The sequence below is a fragment of the Myotis myotis genome, unplaced genomic scaffold, assembly GCF_014108235.1.
Source record: "Myotis myotis isolate mMyoMyo1 unplaced genomic scaffold, mMyoMyo1.p scaffold_m19_p_2, whole genome shotgun sequence".
Taxonomy (NCBI): domain Eukaryota; kingdom Metazoa; phylum Chordata; class Mammalia; order Chiroptera; family Vespertilionidae; genus Myotis; species Myotis myotis.
Genome location: NW_023416324.1, coordinates 53,218,097 through 53,237,060, shown reverse-complemented (window position 1 = coordinate 53,237,060; position 18,964 = coordinate 53,218,097). Strand labels below are relative to the sequence as shown.

At 39.8% G+C, this 18,964-nt stretch overlaps 2 protein-coding genes across 3 annotated transcripts in view; one reads left to right on the top strand and one right to left on the bottom strand.

The window, feature by feature from the left end:
* Window positions 1-18,964, bottom strand: part of LOC118676383 (serine/threonine-protein kinase TNNI3K) — a 313,120-nt gene that overhangs the window by 53,919 nt on the left and 240,237 nt on the right. The window lies entirely within an intron of this gene.
* LRRC53 (leucine rich repeat containing 53) lies at window positions 1,436-18,796 on the top strand. The gene is given in 7 exon segments (XM_036352595.1): window positions 1,436-1,523; window positions 3,805-4,623; window positions 10,010-10,525; window positions 13,228-15,413; window positions 15,415-15,493; window positions 15,496-15,546; window positions 18,675-18,796. Coding segments are annotated over 7 exon segments (3,861 nt in total).

The window sequence follows — 18,964 nt, the reverse complement described above, 5'->3', positions numbered from 1 at the left end:
TCAGAGGCCCCAAACCATAGGATAATCTCTGAATTCTCTCTGCTATACTCTTGCCTCTAATCTACTAGCAAACCATACTCACTCTGCTTCAAATGTATGCAGAATCTGAATGGACAAGTAGTACATACAGTGGGGCCCTGACTTACGAGTGTTCCGACTAACGAGTTTTTCGAGATACGAGCCATCTCTCGGCCGATTTTTTGCTTTGAGTTGTGAGCTAAAATTTGGGTTACCAGCCAGTTTCAGATACCCCACCGGTAGTTGGCGCAGCGAATGTCATGGTGCACACCACAACATCAGCCCAGCATCACGTGTCTCACTCGTTCACTTTTTGATTTGACATACGAGTAATTTGAGTTACGAGTTCCGTCATGGAACAAATTAAACTTGTAAGTCAAGGCCCCACTGTATATTGAATCAAACTTGCCCCATACAAGTATAAACTCTGGACAAAATACAAAAGATAGCTACCTGAAGGCAGTAGAGTGAACAAACACAGGTAGATTCTAGAAGAAAGTCAGTTGGAAGTAATATATGCCTACATCACAAAATATTGTAACAGATAAATGAAGTGCTCTAAGTGTTTAGTAAATGTTAAATCTCACCATTATTTTGATGCCCTTTTAATCCTCTAATGAAATATTAACACCATTGTAATTTGATGTTTCAAAAAAGGCCATTCACCTAAAACATTGTCACTGATTGATTAAAAAAACTTGAAGCAAAGTGTAATAAAAATCCTCTACCCATATGATAAGATAGTTTGAAATAAAATATAAATAAAACACAAAATCATTCATTTTTATCATTCATTCAATAAGTATTTATTGGAAAACTTCTGTAGAACAGGAACTGATCAAGGCACTAGAGATAGAGCAGTGGAATACAATAAATCCCTGTGTTTATGGGGTAGGCATTCTATGAGGGGATATAAACAATAAACAAATAAATAAAAAATATGTGTTAAGTCACTGGTGATAAGCTCTATGGAATAAATAAAGCAAGAAAGAGAGTAGACAGAATTAGCTTGGGGGCTCTGAATATGGTGGACATGGTGAAGGTGAAGACACTGGTCAATCCATGTGGAGAGAATGGCAAATGCCAAGTCCCTGAACGATGGTGTGCTGGGCCTGAGGAAGTCGGCTGGTCAAGTACTAATGAGTGTGTCCTGGAGGTGAGCTGACTGAACTTATGGTCAAATGCTTTAATAGTTTGGTTTAAATTCTATATACATTAGGGATTCTAGCCACTTATTTGACATCTTGTGAGAACCCAAGATGCTCTTTGAAAGGAAAAAAACAAAATAGATGCTTCAAAAAATTAAAAAAAAAATGCTTCATAAGCTAAATATATTGAAATGATGGATAATACATGCCAACATTATGATGTGCCTTATTCTTTGCTTTCAGGTGGATGGCTCATACTCTTTGCCACCATGCTGCGGTTGGTGGCGGCTTGCCCTGCATCATGTTCGGTGTGCACCAAAGACGTAACCCTCTGTCACCAGCTAACCTATATAGTAGGTAATAACACCAATGACTACAAAGCAGTGTTCCGTGTACCTGGCAAATTCATTGCCATGCTTTTCAATGTACTAACTGCTTTCTGGGCTCAGCCTAAAGAGGTAAACTTTTAAAGAGAAGCCATTCACAGTGACTAAAGACTGATAACATTATTTTATTTTCCTATTCCCGGTGGTTTCAACCAAACTAAAGGCTTCCAGAGGTAATTGAGATATTTGGCTATTACAAGAGAATACCACCATTTCATATAGCTACACTTTTCTTTCTAAAAGAAAAAAAAAATAGATCACTTTAATTATATTTTTGTCCACACTCTGTACAGATTTGAACTCCACCACTAGCTGGAAGAAATATCAATGACTCAGAAACCTGAAGTGCAATTGTTCAGCATTAGTAAGATTAAGTGATGTACCAGCAAAATAGATTATTATCAAAGTGCATATAATTTTGAAAGTCTGGTCTTTTTTTATTGGTGGTAAATGAGCTGTAGAAATGCTAACAAGATATGCTGCCTGTATTCATTACATATTGCTTGCTTAAGTCAACAATCTAATAAGACACCTTATTAACAAATTTGAGGCGAATGTGATTTACATCCTGATATCCAAGAAGAGATAAACAAGTTGTAAATTCCACCAATGAAAAATTTTCAGGAATAAATCTGAGTTAAGATTGAGTGGGAGAAAATGATTTCTTTCATTTCTAAAATGGGAATTAAGAGATAGCTGTTATTGCCATTCCTGACAGGAGAGAGAGACAGTTTCAAGGCTAGTTGGTTGGACACTGTTTCAAATCAGCACTGAATACATTTAAACACTAAACTCCCACCCTCTCAATTGGATTTCCTGACTTTACTACATATATATATATATATATATACATATATATTACCAGAGATAGCTGATGTCTATAAGAAACAAATAGTGCTCATTTACATTGTTGCACCTCTGTATCATCCTTCTCATTTACAGAATGCCAAAACTGTGAAGTTAAATTTCGTAAACAGAGAAGTAAATGGATAACTTGTGCGTGGAGCATCCAGCTAGTCAAGAATTAATTGACAGAAGCAATAGTCTGTTCCCTCAGAGTGCACAGATCCCTAGAGGACTGAGGAGCCATAGAAACTAAACTCCTTCAAACCATATCAAAAACAATGATGAAACAAATGCCAAACTGGCCAGAATTAATTAGAATTCAAATAATCAGTAATACATGCTTTAAAAAACCCATAACTTAAGGTTGTTTCTGCTGCAAAGATGGGAGACATTCTTACAAAGAAGGCACCGTGAAAATCCTTTGTCTTTTACATTTTTTAATCTCTTTGTTTCAGGAACACAGTCTGAGTTTCATCAGGGAATTGTGACTTGCTTCCCTCATGGTTGATTGTTCTAATATCACCTGTAGACCTCCCAGGGACAATGGACCCTTCCATCCTTATGACACTGTCATTTGCAGTCAAAACAATTTTAGCATGATAAAGATGTGTTACAATAACTCCTGATTATAATATATCTTTATTGAGTTAAAACGCTTTGATTTCTAATGACAGAGCAGTGATGGCTCAGAGGTGATTATGGTGAAGGGATTTAACAGTTGGAAGCCCTGAGTACCACCTGTCATCACATGACGGACTTTATTGGAGGGAACAGATATTAGACAGGAGGCCAAGATGGCCCAGACTATAATGAGAACCCCACTGACAGATCCTCGGGTTTGTCTGGAGAGAATATAGATCCTTTACCAAGTTGCCAACGTTTAGCCTGGAGCTAAAAAAGCAGACACCCGGGCTCCTTCTCACTCCCCACCCCCAAACCCCCAAAGCATACCTTTGTGTTTGAGAGAAAACAGACTGACTTCACAGCATAAATATACATTACCAGGGGAAAACTGGCCAGCAAGCTCAGACATGGGTGAACCAGTACTGGGCCAGCGGGCTGGAGCAGTGCTCACAGGGAGGAAGCCTGAAAAGCCACCTTCAAAAACCCATCCACGATGATAATCCCAAACAATGAATTCACTTTGACGTGTAGAGCGACAGATGGGTTTATGCTTCTCAAATAAACATGTCACCGTAACAAAGAATATAAAAATCCATCATTCTGATAAGGAGCCCAGCTTCCCCTTCAACTGAGAAAGCAGAGCATCGTTTCCATGTTGTGTGTTGTGCTGACCCAGGTGATAAGATTGCACACAGGGTGTTGATTATCCTCGCTCTCCACTGTCCTCCCCGCCCGCCTGGGTGGATCTTGCCTCTCTAGCCTGTGCTTTTCTTCCCCCACAGCAGCCCCTGTGACCACCAGAGTTTTGATCAGCACGGATGGGTCCCTCTCCTCTATAGAGAGCGCCAATCTGTCCCTCTTGTTCAACCTGGCCCTGCTCTCCTTGAGCAGGAACGGCATCCAGGCGGTCCAGGAGGACGCCCTGCAAGGCCTCTCCAAGCTGCGGACGCTGTTGCTGGAGCACAACCAGATATCCAGCGCTTCGCTGCCCGATCACGCCTTCAGCAGGCTCCGCAGCCTGCAGGTGCTGGCGCTGAGCAACAACGCCCTCCGCACCCTGCGAGGGGCCTGGTTCCGAAACACCCGGGACCTGACCCGGCTCCAGCTGGACGGGAATCAGCTCACTAATCTGACAGACGGTGCTTTTGGAGGCACAAATCTGCGCAGTCTCAGGCATCTGGATTTATCTAACAATTTCATTTCCTACATTGGGAGCGATGCCTTCCGGCCCCTGCCCCGGCTGCAGGAAGTGGACCTTTCCCGAAACCGGTTGGCCCAAATGCCGGATGTGTTTACTCCACTGAAGCACTTAATCCTTCTGAGCTTGGATAAGAACCAGTGGAGCTGCACTTGTGATCTCTACCCCCTGGCCCGGTTTTTAAGAAGCTACATGAAGTCTTCTGCTCGCAAGCTCAGGAATGCCAAGGACCTCAGTTGCCAGCCATCTCCCGCTGCAGCTGTGGCCGGTGCAAAGAGTGTGCTGAGGCTGTCGGACACCAACTGTGATACCAGGGCTTCCAACCTCACTCTGGTTCTAAAGGACAGGAGTCCCCTCCTCCCGGGGCAGGATGTGGCCCTGCTGACTGTCCTTGTCTTTGCAGGTAGGCCAGGAAGTATACCTTGCTCTCCTCCCTCCCCTTGTCCATATTCTTAACATGCACTAAGTGATGCCTCGCCCAGGCAATCAGGAAAAGCGGGGCTTGTGGAAGGGAGAGTGTATCCACAGATGTAGGAGGATGTTAGCTGATCTGGCACGGGTTACAAGAATGTCCTGTTGCAGAAAAGCTGTCTAACATAAAGGAAACAACCTTGCACCAGAATTCAAGAGCTCTAGACCTGGTATAACTAGCACTGTGATCCTGAGTAAGTTACCTTGCTATGTAGACTTCAGTATTCTGTTTGTAATGAGGGAATAGTATCTATAGTTTGTTAGTTGTCCATATGCCAAAGGGGACTGGTGTATTCATTAAGATGCTGGGAAAGAGGAATTAATAAAATTATGAGACATAGTTTCTTTCTTCAAGGCACTCACATATGTGTGCCCTTCTGTGTTGTGGTAAGATTCAGTGGGCTTTACCTAGTGCACGAGGAGATGCTATTATGACAGTCATTGTACCCTGCTCTCCAGTGGTCATACAGCACAGTGACGAAGCACATGAGCTCTGCAGTTGGACGGCCCAGGTTTGACTCCTGGCTCTGCTCTTACGTGCTGTGTGGCTTTGGGCAAGTCATTTGACCTCTCGGTACCTTGGATTTCTCCTGTTTGTGGCTTTGAAATACTAGATTTGTTTGTCTCTTTCTAAAACTTGGCCCATACCTTCCCAGACTGATGGAGAGGAAAATATTCAACACTTTAAATTTTTATGCTAATTAAAAAAAAAAAACTTAAATCATGCATCAGCTGTCATTACATCTCACTGAATGAAGGATATACAGTGATTCTTGGTGTCATTAGCGGAAGACCAAACCTGCGTGAAATTTCTGGAGTTATCTACCTCACTGTGTGTTTTCCCCCTATGCTTGCAGTGCATGGTAAAACCCTCTGCACCTTTGGTAACCATGGTGAGGAGACGTGTGTGTGTGTGTGTGTGTGTGTGTGTGTGTGTTGGGAGGAGGGGAGGCGGGCTCTGCAAATCTGGAATACCAGGGACCTGCATCATCCAGGACTGGTATGATGTATTTTGAATATGAACTTTAAATAATCATTCCATAGAAGATTTCCAGCAAATTAATTGAACATCAGGTTTTTAACTTCTAAGTTATACTTACAATCAGAGAAATGGAGACCAGCACCAGGTCTAGACAAAGGAAGTACCACTAGCAGCAATCAAACTCACTCAGAAGTCAATTTAAATCCTCTAAGAAAGATAAATTGTTTTAAAAACTATGCAGCCATGTCAGTAATTACGTGTGCTAAGAAATAATTTACTATAAAAGAGAAACGATAGGGCAGTGGATAGTTTTTCCTTAAATGTGCTTCTTAAAATACTAGTGCTAGAAGATAATAGATATTGCAATAAAAAAACACACAGATGCACATATAAGCACATATGTTGTGGGGTTTAAATAGGCTTGGGCAACACTGGATTAAGCAAAGAGCAATGGGCTTCTTTTCTGCAGCATTTCCCATGGCCTTTCCTCTGCTAACGAGTATCAGGAATCTAACAGGAAGATATAATGCAGAACATTGCTCAAACTTATTGACCATAAACCCTTTTTGTCACAGAGGATTTCACTGAATTATGTTTTGTAAGACATCATGTTGGAAATATTATAACAAGGGCAATTTTAAATATCTTTTAAGTATCTATTTTCAGAGAGGATTTTGCTAAAAGTTAACAACTCTGCATTAGTGTAGAGAAAGATACAAATTCTAAGGATTCCAAAGATTTGTCAAAACGATAGGCAGCTTAATATGCATGAATAAGTTCGGATAAATTATAAATATAAGTACATGCATGTTGTGTTATAGTGTGAAATTATAATAACATAATTTCCATTGAGTAATTGTTAAAGATACTGTATTGAAAAGACACTCTTATTTTACAAAACTCTGACTTTTGGTATCAGTTTATTCCATTAAGATTCTAGTCCTTCTGAAGTAAAAGTGTGGTCACTTATCTATACCTCTAGATTGTGGCAAAAAAGACTTAGAACGCTAATTTGGCCTCTGATTCAATTTTCTTCCTCAGTTATAGATAAATCATCATAATTAATAAAAATATAAATAATAAGATCAGTTAATTTAAAAGCAATAGGTGGTTATTTGGCACCAAACTCTGACATCTGGACACTTCTGTCTCCTGATGGGTAAACAGAGAAAGCTTTCATGAAGCTGTAGGGTAGTTTTAATACTTTAGTGAGAACTTATCATTAACTTTTCATTTTGTTTCATTTTTCCAACTCAGAAAGATTGTCAGAACACTTTTTAAAAATAGCAACAATGCCCATGGCAATGAAAACTCAACCATCTTCTTAATATCATGTTCAGTCCTCCTGCAAGCTTCATTGGCTGCTCTTGCTCTCTGCACAAACAGAAAATAACCATACCTGTCCAATGATGCAGCACTAACATCAACAGTGCTTCCTTCGCCAATCAGACACAATTAGAGGGGAAACTTTACCCTATAATCAGATTATGGCTATTCCATTTCAATGTCTGATATACATATTTAAGACAATTTAGGTAGTTATTTTCTTTTGTTGTTTGGTTTCATACCTGCATCAGTCATATTCTCTTTATGATTTGTTTTTTTGGAATTTGTTTTACCTAACAGCTGACTGTTGTAGGACATATAGGATAATACGAAACTTAAATAACAGCAGCAGCAATCATAAGCATAAACCACAGAGACTATTCATTGAACTTTACTATATGAAAACACTGAAACATGCCACGTATATTATTCATTTAATCTCTGGGTGGTATTAATTATCCCCATTTGGCAGAGGAGGAAAATAAGGCTCAGAGAGGTTAGAAAACTTGCCCAAGGGAAGTGTCAGAACAAAGCTTTGAATCCTGAGTTTTCTTACTCCATGTGAGAGAGACAGTGTATCGGAAATTATATTATTTTTATACATTTTTAACATCTGAAAACTGAAGTCCTCCTTTGGAATAAATCAAACTCCAGGAACTGGCAATAAAAATATTCTGATCTAACTTTTGCTGCTACTTTCCAAAAATGTTGTATCTTTAATAGAAATTAAATTATTTCAATATGTTCTAGCACTCTCTGAGACTGTATTGTCAAACAAATTAAAATGTACATATAAGACCTCAAGATCTAGTAAACTACACAAAGTTTGGAGGATTTTACCAGAAATTGCCATTCTTTTTGGCTAATCTTTATCTTTAACAGAGAAAAAAGGAAACAACCATGTCTGAAACCTTCCTTTTTCTTTCACGTTAAAAAAATATCAACATGTTTCCATTAAAGTTATCTGCCATGGAGAGAACCAGGCATGATGCAATGAGCCTAGAGTGCTATCATCTCATTCACATCTCTATCATCCATTCATCTGGAAATGTCATTTACAGAAAACCGAATCCTCTGGGGAAATTGACTTTCCCAAGGTCACACAGCAAGTTATAGTCAGAGCTAGCTTTAGATATGTTGCTCCTAAATCAATCAATACTGACACCACGTCCTCCTGATCACCATTTTGGGGATTTGTAAGATTAGACCACTCAGCACTTTTCATTATCAGAATTCATAAACAGAATTCCTCTGTTTATTTAAGAATATTCAATAAACATTTCCGGAGTACCTCAACTGTGCCAGAGTTATGAACACTGGAGATACAATATTGAATAAAATAAAATGTTCATTTTCTCATAGTCCTTAATTCTATCAAGGAAAGACAGACAGTGGACAGGAAAAAAGTGAGCAGAATAATTTTTACTGTCTTAGATGCTAAGATTAAAGGAAATCACTGTGATATAGAGGGACCTGAGGTATAACTCATAGGCTTTGGTTTGAGCATGTAGGTGGTTGATGATGCCATTTGCTCAGATCGGAAACAGCAAGGAAGAAACAGGTTAGACTCCACACTTGAGTATGAGAAACATCAACTTTAAAATTTTATTCAGAGGAGAAGCTATACCTACATAGGATAAGAAATGACAGTTCCAGGCTTTCTAACTTAGATGTTAATCATTTTGTTGTGGAAGTTCATAGAAGGGAGGGATTTTTGCAAGATTATAAAATAGAAAACATATCAATACATTTGGAGGTATTGATTTAGATTTTAAATATTTTTTTTATTGATTTTTTACAGAGAGGAAGGGAGAGAGATAGAAAGTTAGAAACATCGATGAGAGAGAAATATCGATCAGCTGCCTCCTGCACATCTCCTACTGGGGATGTGCCTGCAACCCAGGTACATGCCCTTGACCGGAATCGAACCTGGGACCTTTCAGTCCGCAAGCCGACGCTCTATCCACTGAGCCAAACCGGTTTCGGCTGATTTAGATTTTAAAGGGTAACTAAAATTCAAATAAACAGAGGTAGGAGAAGGTATCACAAGCATCATCAAGAGCACACACAAAGGCTTAGAAGCACATTTTAAGACTAATAAATTGAAGAGTTTGAGAAATAGTGTTTGAATGTGAAAAATAATGAGACACAAGGTTAGGAAGGGAGGCCATAGCCTGTTGCACCAAGTCTTGAATGTCAAGGAGTTTGGCCTTTTGTAGTTGGAAGCCAATCAAGGTATTCTGAGCTAGGGGTGAATCTTTAGGGATGCTCAAAATACACAATACCATGTAGAATAAATTTTCTTTTTGAGGAGGAGATCATGGTATATGATCATTTCAGGGTATATCCTTAATATGGACTACTTTAGAGATTGGCTATGGGATTGAGAAATAGGAAATTTGGAATTAAACTGGTTTCCACAGGCAGGAAAAGAAGTCTAATGCAGGAATTATTTAAATCAAGTGAATTTTAGTCCATGTAAAAAGCCTTTTTATTTTTTTGCCCAGCCAGCATGGCTCAGTGGTTGAACATCGACCTATGAACCAGGAGGTCATGGTTCAATTCCTGGTCAGGGCACATGCCTGGGTTTAAGGCTCGATCCCCAGTGTGGGCTGTGCAGAAGGCAGCCGATCAATGATCCTCTCTCATCATTGATGTTTCTATCTCTCTCTCCCTCTCCCTTCCTCTCTGAAATCAATACAAATATATATTTTTTAAAAAGCCTTTTTTTTCTACCAAAGGCATTCCAGATAGTATTGTGGGGGGTTTTTTGGTGGTTTTTTTTTTAATCATTTTAAATAGACACAAAGTAAAGATCCAAATGAGAAAACAGAAAATATCGATAATATCACCTTTGTCTGAACTGACATGTTTCCACATGGTGATAGATCTCCCATCCACTCAGATGCCCTTTAGGCCATCAACCTTGATATCTGTGGATTTCACATTTGGTGACTTCTATGTTTCTTCCTATGATGTTATCTTTTAATGGTCTCTCTATTTGTCGCAGGGGCTGTTGGTCTCACTTGCCTAGGCTTAGTTGTATTTAACTGGAAACTCCAACAAGGCAGAGCAAATGAACACACATCAGAAAAGCTTTGTTGCAGAACCTGTGGTGAATCCCTGTGTGCTCATGAGGCAAGAAATTACCACGCTAAGGGATACTGTAACTGCCACTTAACTCAGGAAAAGGAGATAAAGGTCATGTCCATTGTGGGGTCCAGAAGGGAAATGCCACCTTTACAGGGAAGCAGCCATCAAGCATCACTGACCTCTGAGTCCACAGCCCTTGATGAACCATTTAGAAACCTGAAAGGGAAGGATCAGGAGGCCGGCAGCACTTTCCTTGGCCTCGGTGGCAGATTGCTGCAGTCAGGATGCTCAGTGCCTCCTGGGAACACGGCAGTTGTTAATGAAGCAGGCTTACTTACAAGACATTGTCCAGAGAGAGCTGAAAATCTAAGGGACCTCGAGCCTGGGGAAGTCCAAGCTCAGACGCTCCCACAGCACGTAACAAGAACAATAGGTGAGTTGTCTGGTTTGAGAAAATCCGACTCCATTTAAATTCCTCTGAAGCAGTAGCCTCTTTGAATTTCCTCCACAGGAGAATAAAAATCAACGTAGCACAGGTCTATTCCTTTTCTAAAAAACCTGTGTGTCTGTGCATGTGTGTGTGCATGTATGTGTTTGTGCATGTATGTGTGTTGCATGCATGCATGTGTATGCGTTTGTGCATGCATGTGTGTGTGCATGTGCGTTTGAGGTGAGAAAACTCCCCACCCTCACAGCAGCTGGGAGTCCTTCCTGTGCCTGTTGTAAAGAGAACTTCGTGATCCAACACCTAACAATGTTAAAAAAAAAAATTAAAGAACCCTTTTAAATAGCAATAGTGCTGTTAAGATTTATGGGAGGCTGAATACTGGCTTCCATTCCAACATCCTTCGAGCTCTAATGCCAATTCTGCAGTAAGCAACCTTCCCAGAGCATGACATGTTAGAAGAATGGGCCTTCTCATGCTAGTGATTCATTTCAGGAATGATGTCAAGACACATACTTTGCTTGCTGAGCTGTCAGCGATGATAACTTCCCGGTCCAGGGAAAGTCAGGACTTAATTCATTGTCCCATGTTGGGAGCCAAGCGAATCTGTCCATGACATCTCCCCACTGTACATGGGCGATGTCAATATTTAGGTGGAAGCAATGAATTAAATGTCTTCCTTTTTCTTCCTGAATAGTAAGGCGATGCTTTCAGGCTCAGCAGTGAAAACTTTGACAGCTGCTCTGTAAAGAGGCTCCTGTCATTTATCTGAATTGGTTTACAACAAGCAGAGCTTTCTCTCAGAATCTGAATGACAAGGTACTCGGTGCACCAAGAAATTCCTGCCATGGGGACCTGGGCCTAAGGATGTATTTGGGAACAATGTGAAAAGAAATAAAACTTGATGTTATTTCACGTGCAGCATAAGGCAGGGTGTGAATTTATTCCATTGCATTCCCAGATTCTAGTTTTTACTAGTTTCTGGGGACCGATGATTTGACTCAAAAGAGGAATGGCTGAGGAAAGAAACATCTGCCATAAAAATCAGATCAGATTGGTTTATTTTATAAAGAAAATAAGCCCTTAGCCTTTTGATAGAATCATACCTTAGCCATATGTTTCATTTTAGCTTTGCCCAAGGCCTTAACTTCTCTGTGGGAAAATCATACCTCAAAGGGAATATGGCCCCTTAATCATTTAACACCCCGTCCCCTGTTTCACACAGAGAACACTGGTTGGCCAGACCAATATGATTACTTTTAAGAAAGATTTGAAATCTTGTTACATGCCAGGCCTTGTACGAAAGCTGGAGAGGACAGGTATGTGAGGAGAAAACAACCAAGGCCATCCCCGCCCCAGAGCAGACACCAGGAAGAGGCAACATCACTCCGATGGTGCCTTCCAAGCTGGAAGCAGAGAATTATAATGTTTCAGGGGTACAGGAGACGTCAGAGAGGATCTAGTCAGAGTTCTTCATATTTATCTCTGAGTCACAGAACTCTTGTTAGAATGTGATAAAGCCTCAAACTCTTTCTCTGGAATAATTTTATACCCACATAAATTTTACGCCACATAAAGTTATATCCACATAAAGTTCCCATCTAGTCTCATCTTCTGATATCCAGGCAGTAAGTGGCTTCTCCAAGGTCACCTGGGAAGCTGAAGGCAGACCTTCGATAATATTAGATGCTAGTCTGAGGAGTAGTTCACCTCCTCCTTTCTATCAGTGAACAGAAATACTTCTTTCTTCCTCTGTATAAAACCAACAATTTCACAAAATTGAAAAAGTATACTGATAAGATGCAGTTTTAAACTTCATATGCACTGTGGTTAAGAGGATAGGGTTTAGTGTCGGACAGACCTGGGTCCAGTGGTGCCCATATCATTAAGATGACATGTGACTGGCAGAAAACATCCAACCTCTCCAAGCTTTTCTTTTCTCTTCATTTGTAGAAGTGATAGGTTAATAGGATTTGTCCAATGGATTAAGATTCCCTTGATTATTAAATGAGATAATGAATGTCCAATCTTTAGCACAGTGCCTGGCTCTTAGTAATGTTTTTGTCATTAATGTTATTTAACATGTGTCATTAACCTGCACCATGTAAAAGTACCAGACAGAGATTTTTGTAACACAGATCAGGCCATATTCTAACATTATCATTCACGTGGCAGATAGTTAGTGAATACTGCATTAAGTGTTGGGATATTAAGCAGTTTTTGGTTGATCCAAGAGCATCACAAGTATTTTTCTTTTGTTGTTAAAACTTAAAACTTCAACATTACTCAATATTGTATTACATTCTTTCTAATGTTTCGTTCCAACTGAGAAATGAATGCAGAAAAAAAATACTACAGCTATTAGAAAAGGATTTGAGATGTAAGTATTATTCGTGTTTAAAACTAACTTAACTAATTCAAATATGTACAACTCTGAACATTTTTATTTCTAATTCCATAGCTTTTAAGTCAGCATCCCAACTGATTAAAATGTGACCATAGAGAATGCCATTGCAAACGCACCAAATTGCCATATGTCCTTTGTGGGTTTGGTTAAAATTAGAACCTATTCAAGAATTGCCATAATCAGAGGAATAATTTTTACACCTTAGATAAGGTTTCTAAGCATCTGTTTGGTTGGGTCATAAAACTCTGCTCAGTGTTAAATTCCTGCATTTATTGTTCCGCAGATATCAGCAGTGACATATTTAGTAGAAGATATGCAACATCCGCTTCAGCCTTGGCAAGAGAAAGTCTTGAAAAGCGTTTAACAAATGAGTCATGGCAGCCTCCAATAGAAAAAGGAAACAATGGCTTAAAACCTCACAGGCAGCGACATTTTATTACAAGCTCATCATCCAAGCCTTGTGAGCCTGAGGGACACCATGTACAAAAGATTTTACACAAACATAGGTCAAAATACGACGATCCTTGTGAACTGTTAAAACGGAGCAGGCCTAAGTATTTTCAGCCAAACAATGCTCTTATTTGTAAATATGTGCCCTATGACCAATTTAATGATTATGCAAAAGAAAGGAAGCCAAATCATCGAGAACATTCAAAGTCTGAGAAAGAGCAAATCCAAATTTATAGAGCCATAGAAAAATTCCTCATGAGTGAAGATAACATGAAGTTAACAGGGTTATCGACAAACATCAAGAAAACATATTCCCCTAAGCATGTTAGCTCCCATGATCCTGGTTTAGTTGAAAAAAATAGGTTGGTGATATCAACCGAAGCATCAACCCATTCGAAACAGCAGAAAATTCAAAGTAACCACCTGACCAACTTGAATCTCAAAAAATCTAGCAGTCCCCGAGAGAGAACGGAAGGAGGAAGATGGTTTACTGATGGACAGATTCCGAAAAAAAAGAGGCGCGATCCATCTGACCCCAGAGGGAAAATTAAAAAGCAAAACTTAAGGATCAAATTAAATTTACACCCTTTTAGAAAAGTCAGAGTCCATCCAGAAAAGTCCTTGCCGGAACTTCCAAAGAAATGCAAACAAGTACTGCTACCTGCTAATAAACTATCCAAAGCTTCTGAGAAAGGAGCCAAAATAAACCACCTGTCCTCTGCAGATTCCCCCCACCAGCCAGAGAGTAACGATTATGTTGCAGTCACTTCAAAGAGGCTGCCTCTCCAACAGGCCCCGAATCAGACCCCCTGTTACAATGAACACACCAAAGAGGCTCCTCTTCTCAATGCTGACAGCTCATCTGTGGTCCCCCAGAGCTCCGTGGAAGGCGACTGTCAGCCTCCTGGTCTCATTTCTGATGGAAACCCTGTCATAGGGCCTGGGCTCACACCCCAGGCAGCTGACCATAGGCACGCACACTCTCCATTCTCAACTGAGCACATGGAGGGTGCCACTCACCTCACATTGGTAGCTTCTAGTTATTTACCAGCTTCTCCGGGAAATACAGGAAGTGATCTTTCAGCATCTGGCCATCCCAGGGGGGCTGCCAAGCCAGGGGCAGCAGAGCACACAGAGCAGGACACATCTATGACCAGGGAGCTAAACCCGGTTTCTTTGTCCTCAGGGCATCAAACACAACTTGTCGGTGTCCACAAGACTGACACCTACACGGAACAGACTGTCGATCAAAATCAAATGTTACAACATGCGGTGCAACAATCAAGTAATGAACAACTTGGAAACGAAGAACAAACGTTACTGACAAAACCCCAAATATCACATCAGATGATGGAGAGTTGTGTTATGGATGAGGGAACTGATATAGAAAAAATACTGCCTAAAACAGAAACATATGATTCCGCTCTCATTCCCCAAACACAATCCAAGGACAACATAACATTTATGAAGACAAATTCAGTTTGGTACCAAAATAGACTAGAACTTCCCAAAGATGTTGGCCCATCTCTTAGAACTCAAGGCATTTGGCATCTACCCAATAGTAGCAAAAAAGACACTGACCGCACACATGCATTGCCCAGAGATGATGGAACCGAAGCGCCAGAGATAAAAATAGTAGGGAAAGAGGAGGGAGAAATGCATGATAAAAGCAAGTCAAATTCTAGTTTGTTAATTCAGACCAGACAGAATACCTTAAAAAGCACCACAAAAGAAAAGTAGCAAATTTGGGAAAATGGAAAAAGTCAAACTCTTGTATTACATGGTTCAAGTTCTGTTGAGATGACAATTACAGCTGAGGATTTGAGTATCATGAGTTCCCATGAAACCAAAAATAGACTACCTCCTAGTGAAATAGATCTTCAAATAAATAGTAACATGCACGGTTTGAGACGGGCTCAGAAAATTCATCCAGATAAAGATAACAGTGCACCCAGAGAAGGCGCGGTGACAGTGGAGATACATGAAGCACGTCCCCTCTTACCACAGTTAAAAGACATTTAGTTTTGAGGCAGAAAATGAGGTGCCTCTAATTCCTAGAAGAATAAATGAAGCTGAAAACTCTGCTCTAAAACATACCCTGATCCACCATCTGCAGAATATGCCCATACATCACCTTTAGAGGCAGAACAAAGTGAACAAAATAACTCAAATAATAATCATGTTCTACCTTAGCTTTCTTCAAAAGGACACGCAAACATCCCCAGCCTTTGCATGCATTTCAAATGCATTATTTTGGAGGGAAAAAAAAAATCCTCAGTAACTCTGTTATCAGTGAAATAACAGTACATGCTTGAATAGAATGCTTGAATAGAATGCAAAAATCAAAGATGGAGCCACAGGATGTGTTTGACACAATTAATTGAGTTTTCTCCTCTAAGAAATGGGAAAATGGGAAGGAAAAGTATAGCCTAGTCCTAGAAATGAAAGAGAATTTAAAAAAAGAAAAGCTTTAAGCAAATGAAAGATTAAAGATGAAAAAAGTACTTGAGCAGATTTACACTTGATGTTTATTTTATGGAAATTACTATACACATCTCAATTAGCGGTATTACAATATTGCTTTCTACAGAGATGATTATATATTCATATTTGCGCCTGATCTGCTTTCCTAATTGTGGTATGAAAATAAAAACTGAGCTTTGCTTGTTAACTGTAGTCGAGCTGATATGCATATTGGTATATTTCAGCTATTGGTGACTGCTCTGTTGACAATTATGGTAGGTCTTAAGTAGAAGTCTTTAAAACCTGTTAATTCTCTAAGAGGAAAAAAAAAAAAAAAACCCACACACACACTTAAGGATTTCTGTAAAATCCTTCAGATCCACTAGGTGGAGATCTTGGCTTCAATCATTTTAGAAGAACAAATGGAGCTTCAAGATCAACACAATGGGTCCTGAACAAAAGGAATTTTAAGGGGCTTTATTGCCAATTGTTGTTAACTTAAGATTTTGAAAATAAATAACCCATTAACATATAAGTTTCAAGGTTTGATTTCTTTAATTTAGCATGCCACTATTGTTTGGTGTGAGTACTCCTTATGTACAGAAATTAAATGTGCTTATAAATATTAGATTTAAAAGGAATGGCAGAATAAGCATCTCGCATTCAATGCTGCATTTATGTAAAAGATAGAGGGGTACTCAAATATCCCAGTAAACTGTTGAAAGCATATAGTCAAGGCATAGACTATTTTACATTTCATATTGGGGAAAAAAGAAGGTTGCAAAGGCAACTAACTTCCTTTTCACCTCTTTATCTATCTAGGTCTCTATGTCTAACAGTTGGCAATATTATAAAGCTTAAAAGATGATTAGAACCATGTAAGTGATGCTTACATGCCACACCTACCTTCTGTTTTCTTTCCTATTCAAAACTGCCAGCAAATGACAATTTTCTTATTTTGAAAGTCCCTAACTTTACGATCTCTCTTCTTTCTCTTTTCTCCCAGGATCCAAAATTTTCTTGGTTATAACTTCCAACTCCTCTCCCCTCTATTTTTGTTCTGACTCTCTGCTTGAGCTTCCATCCTGGGCCATTTGTCTGCCTTCCCTGTTCCCACTTCATTTTGTTAAGCACCTTAAGGTGAGAGGAGCGTCTCTGCTGGCTTCTTGCCCAATAACTTTATTCTAATTGACAGCTCCCTCAGTTGTGTAGAACAGGTTATTTTTTTCCTTGTTAGTTATCTTTTCTTTTTCCTTTACTTATATTTTTAAGCACCTTCACCTTCATGCAGAGGCCTTGGTTTTGTTCTCTTCTCGCTGCCAACAATATCCCTGATACCTATGGGCCTAATGAGTGCTCTGGTCCCTGGCAGCGTCTCAGAAGTCCGGGATGACAGTGCTTGGACTCTTTTCTCTCTTCCATTTCCTAAGTCCAGTCTTTCACCTCCTTATGATGTTCTGTCTCCTTTGAAGTAGTTCTCAGGTTTCCCCCTGCTTCTGAATCCCCATGGTAACCATTGTAGTCTTTGTGTTGTAATCAACTGGATTACTGCACTAGCAGCCTTGCTGGATGCTCTGACTTCAGTGTCTTTTGCTTCCGTTCAGCCCACTCGTTCTTTGTCTTTATGGAGCACAAATTACCTGGGGCGCTTGTTAAAATGTGAGTTCCCACTCCGTGGCAGAGATTTGGTTCAGTAGATTTAGAATAGGGCCCCAGAATCTTCGTTTTAACAAACATTCCAGGGTACTCTGGAGCATTTAATATGCAGCCCACACATGAAGAAACAATGCTTAGCTCTTTGAAAGCACCCTAGCAGGTAATGCAGTGCCTGCCTCACTATGGAGCTACATACACTTCTTCAAATGAATAAATATCCCGTACCAAACTGAGATGAATTTAAAAAACGACCTTTTAATCATGTTTCTTTCACTGCTTTCGAGACAAAAATATACTTGCCGATAATTTCAGGTCCAGATTTCCTATGCTGGTTTCCAAGGCTTTCTAAAATCTGATCCCATTTTACTATGAGGACTTTCTCCCACCTCTCACTGTTTTTCAATAAGCATTCCCATCTCCAATAGGCTGGCATTTTCATTTTCTTTTATCTTTATGGATCTTGATTATGGTTTATCTTTATGGGTCTTCACTAAGAAGACACACATGCAAAACAGTAAGGTGCCTTGAATTCAAGAATTGAGGCAAAAATAGACATAAGAGAAAAAATGAGTAGTGAAGTTGATGATCTAAAAAATAATGACCAGGACAGCATGATGTTACTGTCTTAGATCTAAAGATGAATTGTTTCACATGGTGTCTGGGATAAGCCTTAACCCCTCAGTGGCTACCATGTTTCAATAACTGAGTCTCTCCCCTGTGTATTCTCACAACAAATCTGCACATGTTCTCTTTTTGGGGGGACTGTTTTTTTGTTTGTTTGTTTGTTTTTGTTTTTATCTCTCACCAACCACCTTCATTGAGCAAACTACTGTTTATGTTTATGATCTCAGTTCAAATGTGGTTTCTTCCAGGGAGCCTTATCTGACCTGCACTAGCTCTGTGTTCCCCACTTGCTAGTATTCTTTAGTGTGTATTCTCATCTAATCGTTTTTCCTCTATCTTAGCTTGTACTTTAAAAAATGTTCATATGCTTATCTGGTTAATCTTCATTTGACCGCTAGGCCTTAAACTCCATTGAACGCATATCTCCATGGAACCCCAGCACCTATTCCTGGGGCTGCATACAGTAGAGACTCAATAAATGATTGTTGGAGGAAAGAACGAAAACTAGCCCATTGTTCCCTTTTTCTTCACTATCAGCCTACCGACATGGTGAAGACCGTACTGGGCCATGTAATGACGACTCAGGCATGTCACATACAGAAGAAGATCAATTTCATAATGCTGAAGAGGATACCATAACCAACCCAGAGTCCACCTGAGTGACAAGCCCAGATGTTGCCAATTGGTGACTTTAATTTCCTACTCTGCTTTCTCTTTATTCTCTTCCCTGAACCTCATCCCCAGAGCCCAGACCTATGTTTGAAAGTCTTCACTGCTTAGCAATAAAACATTTCCACTAAGTACTTGATTTTTGGCTTCTTAGTGTA